We start from the raw sequence: 9,738 nt of genomic DNA, 5'->3' as shown, positions 1-9,738 counted from the left end.
TTCTTCTTTTTTTTCGAGACAGGGTTTCTCTGTGTAGCTTTGCGCCTTTCCTGGAACTCACTTGGTAGCCCAGGCTGGCCTCGAACTCACAGAGATCCGCCTGGCTCTGCCTCCCGAGTGCTGGGATTAAAGGCGTGCACCACCACCGCCCGGCCTCTTTCTTCTTTAACATAGTCACCAGGGTCACTATGATGCCCAGGCTGGCCAGGAATTCTTGGGCTCAAGCAATCCTTCTGCCTCAGTTTCTGGAGTAGTTGGGGCCACTGGCTACTCCACTGTCTGTTGTATATTATAGTCTTGGAGAACTGCATATATTTATACAATGAATCCTGATCTTATCTGCCCCTTATTTCCCCCCTCCAATTGCCCCTGGACACCTCCCACAGCTCCCTTAACTTCATGGCTGCTGTTTCCTCCTCCTTTTACTATTCCCACTGAGTCCAGTTAGGGCGGCCCGTACATGCATATGGGTGTGGGACCATCTACCAGAGCATGGCTATCTATCGATAGCCACACCCCCACAGAAAAAACGGCTCTTCCTCCACTAGTAGCTGTCAGCTGCCCAAAGCTCTTCAGCTAGGGTTGGGAGCTGCTTAGACCCCCTTCCCATGCGTGCTGGAATGTTGACCGGCTTGATCTTGTTCGGGTCTTGTGCAGGTGACCCCAGTTGTTGTGAATTGATGAGTGTGCCAGCCATGCCATTGTCCGGAAGATAGCATCTCATAACACTCCTCCCTGTCTTCTGACTCTTTATATTCTTTCTACCCTCTCTTCCCAGGTGTTCGCTGAGCCTGGGAGAGGGTGGTGGTGATGCAGATGTCCCAGTTAGGGCCGAGGACTCTCTGTCACTTATTGTAAGCACTTTAACTAATTAGGAGCCTTTGCATTAACAGCTGCCCATTGCAAAATGAAACTTTGGTTAGAAAAACAAAGTTGAGAGAAGCATAGATCTTTGAGTATAAAACATAAATATTTAGAAGGCAGCTTGACAAATATTTAGAAGGCAATATGATCGTTTAGCAAAATCACAATGGCAGATTCTACACTCGGGCCTGGGGGACTGCCAGCCACAGGCTTTTGACTGGGTGTACAGTACCAGGTATGAATTCTCCCCTGTGGATTATGCCTCACCTCCAATCAGAAAGTGGTTGGTTACCCATGTAACAGTCGTACCGCTATATCACCGGTGGGCACATCTTCCCTGGCAGGTCTGTATTGTAGCATGCAGAGCAATACCATTGATAGCTCTTCTCCAGTGGTCTGCGTTCCACCTTCTGGTACTGTGAAAACTAGCCAGCAGAGAGCAAGTCTCCTGGTTAGTGTGAGAATGATTTCTCTAAGTCCTGCAGCCACATGGTGTGACAAAAGGGTTTTATCATCTTGTTATGGTGGTCAACGAAGCTGACAAAAACTGCTTTCATAGGTTTTTGTTGTTTGAAGAGGGCACAGGTGAAGTGTGCCAGCCGCTGTCTGCCAGCCCCTCATTTCCTGTGGCTGGCTTTAGAGGTGAGGCAGAGCAAGTGGACTCTAGGAGGGTGGGCTGTCTTGGGGTTAGTGACACACAACTGAACATAACTCCAATCACTAGTAGTCAGTGAGACTGGGAAGAGGAAGCTAGTCTGGGACTAGTCTGGAAGTCTGTGACCAGATCTTTGGCCTTATCAGCTTCTGTGAGGCTCCGAGTGGGTCCTTATAGAAATGGTTGTCTGTGGTGGAGAGAGTTGACGAATGTCACTGGTCTGCTTGCTGCCCAGTTACCGGTCCCCACTGTGGCCTTTCTGAACCGATGTTATCTAGGTGGTGTGTGCTAGGAGAGGTAGGTCACAATGTCAGTTTTAGGCCAACGCATTGTTCTCTCTTTCCTCTTCTCTTCTTTTTATTCCTCCCTTTCTTCTTCCCTTGATCACAAGACATCCCATCGTAGAACAGTCTCTTCCTGGATTGTCACGGACTTGTATCTTCTGGGCTGTCCATGTTGGTTACTCAGCTCTGCACAGGGAAACAGATTAGCGTGAGGTGTGCTCTGTCCTCCAGGAAGACAGCTGGAGGCACTCTCTTGGCACCAGCTCTGGCCCACAGAGGGCTTGGTTGATCTGGTGGAGGTTGTAGAGTTCCCCGTGGACAAGGTGGTACCAGGAATGGGAAAGATCCTGGTCTACATGGGGTGGTGTCTGGCTACTGTGTGGCCGGGTCTCCCTGACCTTAGCACATTGGTGTTTTCAAGGTGTGAGTGAAGGGCTGTGACTCACACATTTGTGTGTTTTGCTTGCCCATGGGTCATGGGGGACCTCATAAAAATCTGGACTGTGTGTTTTTTTTTTTTTTTTAAAGGTCTCTACTCTTAAGGAATTTCCGGGATATGGATGAGGGTTTGAGGTGATGAAATATTTCCACCGGGGGTCACTGGGTCCTGCTTCTTGCTGGGAGAGCTCCCCAGACTCATCTCGGATTTTTGTTTTTTTTCCGTGCTGCTCCCCTGACTTGCTTTTCTGTAACTGAACAAACGGTCCATCTTTGGATACACTTGTTCCCTACACATCTATGTGTGCCACACTGTTACCATAGTTCTCTGCTTATTTGTCCTTCCTATTACAGTAGCCCCTTGCCCCATTGGCTTTACTTTTGACTGTGTCTGAAAATGTTAAATGCAATGTTCCAGAAATGATTCAAAAGTTTCACACACTTAGTATTTACACTATCCTATACTAGTTGCAGTTTGTTATTGGTTATTATTAACCTATTAGGGAGCCTAATTTGTAAGTTAAATTTTGTCTTGAGTTTATAAAACAATATGAATAGGGCTTGGGGTGCTGTGGCTTCAGGCATGGAAGGAATGTCTCTCCATAGATAACGAAGGACTACTGCTGAGCAGGAGGTGGTGCCTAGGCTGTATATTTCTGCCATATTTTTATATTTAATAAGTGTTATGGTGCTTGGTTAATATAGTCCCTCAATAATAGTTCATTGATGGAATAAGTGAATGTATATGGATTTTAGATATTTTACTAATAACCAGAAAAAACAAGATAAATATATTAATACTTTAATTCCCATATTATATAACAATAGTCTCAGAAGTTAAGTGTATTAAGTGGCAAGAAATTACAGACACAAACCCCAAAAAGTTAGAGCCAGCTGCGCAGCGTGTGGAATATTCAAGGAGGCAGGCCTTACATTCTGATTGACTTGGACAATTGAAATTTCAGTTGCTCTGTTATACATTGGGGCTGAATGCTGCAGTGCCTAGGATTGTCCTGTAGACTGGAGAAGAGAAGGCCTCGAATGCTTAAGTATTCTGGCTGTTCCATGACCCTTGCGGTCATTACTATTATTCCTGCAATTCTTGAGAGCAGCTTGTCAGGTAGTTTCGTGAACTCATACTCTCTTGGATTAGGAAGAACTGTAGGTGGTTGGTAGTTGTCAGAGCTGCCTCCTAGGTAGAGGAAATAGATCATCAGGTGGCCTCTCAGAGGATATGAGTGGATTTTAGTTTTATGGTTAACCCTTTCCTCACTGACCTGGTAAATTAAATGGCACAGACTTCAAGGTGGGTGAGGTGTTTCCTGTTTTTCATTTTTTAGTGAAAGTAGCCTCAAAGAAAGTCCTTATGCTAATTTCAGGATTTCTATGACTTTGGTTAGGGTGTACTTTCTTGGTACCAAGAAGAGAGTCTTGTATAGGTAGGTGACCCCTAATAAGGATAAAGTGTTCCAATTTTGATTATTTTGAGTCATAAGGGTTAGAAATGGTACCATGAAATAAAATGACTGCATGGAAAAGGAGGTGTATCTCGAGGAGATACAGCCTCTCTGATCTCCTCATTGGCTTTGTGAAGGAGGGCAGCCTAGTCACACACTGGCTTGTGTCAAGTGGATGGTCTATGAAAGTTACAGGTTAGTAGCTCAGATGTAATCTGTAATTTTGCCTGTTATCATTCATGATCTCACATTCTGTTAGAATAAGTTTTTGTATGTGGGCAGATATTCTGTGAGACATAAACATGAGGATCTTTGTAACATTTCGTGAGTCTACAAGAATGAGTGAAACTGTCTATGAGAGTGAGTGATCACCTTGCAACTGAGTTTCCTTCTGACTTAATCCTTTACTTTATTAGATTTATGGAGTCAGGGTCTGCATTTGATGGCAGCCCGGTCTAGTCCATAAGAGATGGAAAATTAATTGTTTAAAAATCCATATAAGTGCTTTTTCATTAGTCACAGGAGACTAACTTTAGCTCTCTCTCTCTCTCTCTCTCTCTCTCTCTCTCTCTCTCTCTCTCTCTCTCTCCATATATACAGATACACACACACACACACAAATTACAGTTTCTGTGGGCTTTTTTCCTTCCTTCTGCACTCCTAGATGTAAGTACACTTTGTCAATAATTGAAGATATTTTCAAAATAAGAGCTCGTTATTTGGTATGTCCCGATACAAGATCTACACAAAGTGTAGTACTTTAATTTATAACCAAAGTGGGAGCATGGCCAAGTACAGAGATGATTAGCAGCATCTGTGTATCCTGTGGGATGAGCGTCTTAAAGCAACAGTAGACTCAGGAAGACTGAAGCTGCTGCTGTGTGGCCGTAAAACTCTGGACGGATGCCCAGCTTAGGTGGTGTTATTTTTAGTGAGGTAAGCAAGGCGAAAGAAGGAAGTGAACGAGATCATTATATTGATTTACTTTGGGGATAGAGTATTCCATGCCTATTTTAATCAGGAGCAATTTTTTTTAAACCAGCATGTCTCCTTCCAGAATATTAGGCTATTTTAATTGTTGAACTATTTCTTTGAGGTTTAGACAACAACAGAAAAAGAATCAATACTCTGTTTAGGCAGAGGCTTTTGAGGTGTGTGTGTATGATCCTTTAGTTTTTCAAATGGAGCTCAATAAGGTTATACAGTTGAGAGATAGATCATTCTCTGCATAAGCCAGTGAAGGCTTACTTAGCACCCCACACTATTATTTTTAGAGATATAAGACAGTTCTCTGAATAGAATTAAAAAAATGTGCATATATATGTTTACATGTACATATTCTCTCTCTCTCTCTCTCACACACACACTGACATATACAATATGCATATTGTATATGTGTTTCTTTCTCCCAGGCCCAGAGGACGGTGAGTACAAATTCAAGATAACCATACATAAATACTTAATTTCCCATATATAAAATGGAAATATGTCACTTCCCCTCCAAGTATACCCTTAGCTCATTGCATTGTTTTCATCAGACCTGTCATTTAGAATGTTTATGTCGTTATTAATTCTAAAATTTTTCAGTTATGTCAGTTATTATGTAAGTCATGTCCTGCTATGATAATTTAGTCTCTGAAGATGATAAGACAGAATTTAGTTGGAGCATCAGCTCTTTAGGGCAGGAGTCTTGTATGAAGGGCTCCAAGTCGGAAGCTGGGCCCAGTTTCCTCTCTGGAGCCCCTGGGAATGCTGTGACTCTGGGGACACTCTCTGGGCTCTAACTCTCCTCTATTTGCTGTTTATCTCACAGGCATTCTGGAATTTATCAGTATAGCAGTTGGCCTGGTCAGCATTCGTGGCGTGGACAGTGGACTCTACCTCGGCATGAACGAGAAGGGGGAACTGTACGGATCAGTAAGTAGCAGCAGGCACTTTGCTAATCCCCATGACCCACCTTTGATGTGAGCTGTATGCTTGCTAGGCTGAATAAGAAGAGAAACCGAGTCTGGAAGTCAAATGGGAGTTTTTACTCTCTGAGGCTGGCTGTTTCATTACAATTCTGCATCTCCACTAGACCAAATTTGCCAAGAAAACGCTTTATTTATATGCCAAGCCATCTTCATTATCAAGTAAATAAAAATTCACAAGTGTGAAAAATCCATCTTCTTGTATTGAATGGGGAGTTATTTTTGAAATGAATTGAAATGATCCCCAAGCTTTGCCAAGCATTGTAATTAAAACTAGAAACAGGCCGTGCAGTGAGAGTCTAAACCCTTTCTCTGAATAACATAAGATTTTCATTATGCAGGGTAGATGGAGGTGGAAATTATTGTCAGATAGTCTTGTATGTGAGTAGGATCCAGCCGCGTTGTAATTATTTACAAGCATTATGAATTTCTTTCCCCCTACTCTCACTCTCCATCCTTACTAGCTTGGAAGGTCCTGGTGGTGATGGAGTATTTGTTGTGATGTGCCAGTTGTTGGGAACGGTGCCTAGTCCTAGGTACGACTGGAGGGTCTGCTCCACAGGAGTGGGGGTGGAGTTACCCTCTTGCTCTCTTCAGTTCTCCTAGCCCAGGAGCAAGCACATCACAGTGCACCGAACACCGTCGGGGTTTAGTATTCTTTGCTGAACATGTGACTGTGGTGAATGGGTTGTAGCTACAGTGTGGACCTAGAGTTCAACAGTAAAGTTTTGAATAAAATAACCTTGAGTTTTTTTTTTTATTATAGTTGTTGGTGGTCAAATGATCATTTAATTCAAGTTACTTGAACTATGAAAACCTGGATTAGTGCTTACAAAAAGTTGAGACTTAGAGGAAACTCAGAGTAGGAAAAGTTCTGAAATTCTCAGCTGATACCATTGAAAGACAACCTTTTCCTAGATATACTTCTTGACTGTCTATGTCCTACTTCTTAGGTATTTTTTACTTTTTGGTATGAGTGTTTTGTCTGCATGTGTGTATGTATACCGTGCACAGGTATGCAGCGACTCAGGGGTCTGAAAAGGGCATCAGATCCCCTGGAACTGAAGTTACAGATAGTTGTGAAGCACCATGTGTGTGCCAGGGACAAAACCAGCAAGTGTTCTTAACTGCTGAGCCATCTCTCCAGCCCCCATAGCCTGTTTTTAAAATGTGTATACACACATGTAGTGCAAAGTTTTACCCCACTATTACAAATGACAAGATTATATCCTGCGTAATCTGACTATATTACACATTTAAATGCTTTTTTAAATTAATATTTTAGTGTACAAAAGAATGTTTCCTTATATTTTTATACATGCGTTGAACTTTGCTTATATTTCCCCCTTCATTACTCTTCCTTGTCTCTCCCCTTCCTTCTCATTCCCTCTCTTCCCTTACGTAGTTCTCTTGTCCTACACATGTGTGTGTATCATAAACCTTAAACTTGTAATAAATGTTAACTCTAGATTCTGTATGTGAGAGAAAGCATGCGCTATTTGTCCTTTTTCCTCTACATTATCTCTTTCCCTTTAGATCTCTTCTAGTTTCATGACAGACATCATACACACACACACACACACACACACACACACACACCAAACACACACTCAAACACACACCTCACACACACTCACATACACACACACTCACACTCATGCCCATGTATGCATACATACACACACATACACATATACACATAGACTCACGCATACACACAACACATACACATGCACACACATATGCACATGCATGCATATACACATGCACACATGCAAGCATACACACAGCAAACATATGTACACACATGCATGCATGTACACAACACATACACGCACATGCACTCATACATGCACTCATGCACATACACACTGTGTTCTGCATATAAGAAAATATGATCTTTGTCTAAGTTTGGCTTATTTTGTTTAGCATGATTTTCAGGTCTAGCTATTTTCCTGCAGATGATACATCAATTCTTCTTTATAGCTAAATAAAACTCCATTGTGAACATGTGCCTCATTTTCTTTGTCCATGCATGGGTTGGTGAGGCTGGTTCCATATGTTGGCTACTGGTAACACACTATTTTTAATGTCATAGGATGTGATTTTTCTATTTTGGAAGAATTTTCCACTGCAGGTTAATTGGTTAGATATTTGAATACCTTTTAGAAGTGCTTTTTGAGAAAGAAACTAAATTATTTAAAAATGTTTGTTAGGTATACAATTTAAGTTAGCTTTTGAAATCCAGCTCATGGTATAGGTAAACTTACTTATTTTCTAAATGAGTTTTGCTAGTACTTTTAAGTGCAAAGATATATATATATATATATATATATATATATATATATATATATATGTAAGATGTAGATATAAAAAGTTTTAAAATAAAAAGTTATAAAATGACGTTCTTTATTTGACATACTCTTTTTTTTTCATTTTAGACATGTAAGTGGATTTAATTAAGTCAATTCCAGTTGAATACAACACAATGCATTTTTTTGTATATAGCACAGAAATTCTGCCCTTAAGTGGGTTGAGGGAACTGTAAGTTTATTTATTTCTTTATTGTTAGTTTTTTATTTAGAGACAGGGTCTCATTATGTAGTCCAGGATAGCCTCAGACACATGACAGTCCTGTATTGTTGTCTTGAGTGCTGAGATTATAGGCTGAAGCAGAACACCTGGCAGGGACTGTGTTATCACAACCGTCTCCAAACAAATTCCTACCTAAAAAGGTAGCTTTTTTTTTTCAATAAGTATTTATTTCAAGATATGAATTTTAAGTTATTTTAGGTTATATGTAGAAATTATAGCTCATATATACCCTGACACAAAATATGCATCCAAGTATGTTTCTGCGGAATGTAGTGATTGAATTAACTCACGTCTAGGCTGTACCATTTGACCTCTGCTCCAAGGACTGCCTTGCATGCCCCTTTGGAATCTTCTGCCCAGCTGACCAATGATTAGACTGAGTATGACATTGCTGGTTTGATTCTCACTCCTGAGGTTTATTGGCTGACAAGGAGAGCACATCCAACTCCATGTTCAGCAATGTTGTCTGCAGGATTTTGCACTGGCTTGAGTTTTTCTCATCTGGATGTTTTCAGTGGCTTCTGGAGTCATTTCTCTTTCTCTGGAGTCATCTCTCTGTCGTGATGGTTGTCTCCTTGCTTGTAAGCACCCCAGTGCTAGAACATGCCTGGAACAGGGTGGAAAGTATACCGAATGTTGATCCCAAAAATGCCTGGGACAATATTGCAGGAAGTTGAACCCAGACTGTATTAACATTAGCGCTGTCAATCCCAACTACCTCCTCTAGGGCTTTTCGCAGACATATAGTATGTGGTTAGGAGTACATTTGTTGGATGTGGTAGCATATGCCTATAATCCCAACACTCAGAAGGGTGAAGCAGGAGGGTTGCTGCCAATTGGAGGCCAACCTGGTCTACATAGACAGGTTGTGTTGCTTGAGTTGTGAATTCTCAGCTGTTCCTGCTCAGATACCTTTGGTCCACCATCATGGACTCCAACCTTCTGGAGCTGTAAGCACAATTAAACACTTCCTTTATTAAAAACAAACAAACAGTCCCCTGAAACATAAAACCAAAAAACCAAAACCAACCAAAACAAACCCCAAGCACTAGCTGGGTGTGATGGCCCATGTCTTTAATCCCAACACTCAGGCTGTGAGTTTGAGGTTTGCAGTTCTAGGCTAGACAGGTCTACACAGTGAGACTCTGTCTCAAAACAACAACAAGAACCCCAACCAGAATCTAAACAAACTAAATGGTAGACTTCTACTCACCTTCCCTGTGGCCACAGTCAGCCGACAGTCCCAATTATGAGTCCCAGGGAGGGAATAGCAAGGGACACATACCATCTCCTGGGTCAAGTATCTTCAGGGCTGGAGATTTCTCTTAGGGCAGAGTGCTACAGAGACACACATGTGCTGTGATCTCCCTGCAGAAACATGCTTTCAGACATTCCCCCGTCCCAGCACCTCCCAGGATCGACCCTTCTCCACAGTGATGGCAGAATTACCTTCAGCACCTCGATCTGAGGGTGAC

General features: G+C 41.9%; 1 protein-coding gene across 1 annotated transcript in view; it reads left to right on the top strand.

The window, feature by feature from the left end:
• Fgf9 (fibroblast growth factor 9) overlaps positions 1–9,738 on the top strand; it is a 40,472-nt gene that overhangs the window by 5,650 nt on the left and 25,084 nt on the right. Inside the window, exon 2 of the mRNA XM_052733083.1 lies at positions 5,512–5,615. Coding sequence (XP_052589043.1) covers positions 5,512–5,615 — 104 coding nt within the window. The remainder of the gene's footprint in view (positions 1–5,511; positions 5,616–9,738) is intronic.

Source organism: Peromyscus californicus, unplaced genomic scaffold (assembly GCF_007827085.1).
Source record: "Peromyscus californicus insignis strain IS unplaced genomic scaffold, ASM782708v3 Scaffold_12__1_contigs__length_115047231, whole genome shotgun sequence".
In the NCBI taxonomy this organism is placed as follows: Eukaryota; Metazoa; Chordata; class Mammalia; order Rodentia; family Cricetidae; genus Peromyscus; species Peromyscus californicus.
Note: the sequence above shows the minus strand (reverse complement) of the source record. Positions and strands in the feature narration are given on the sequence as shown.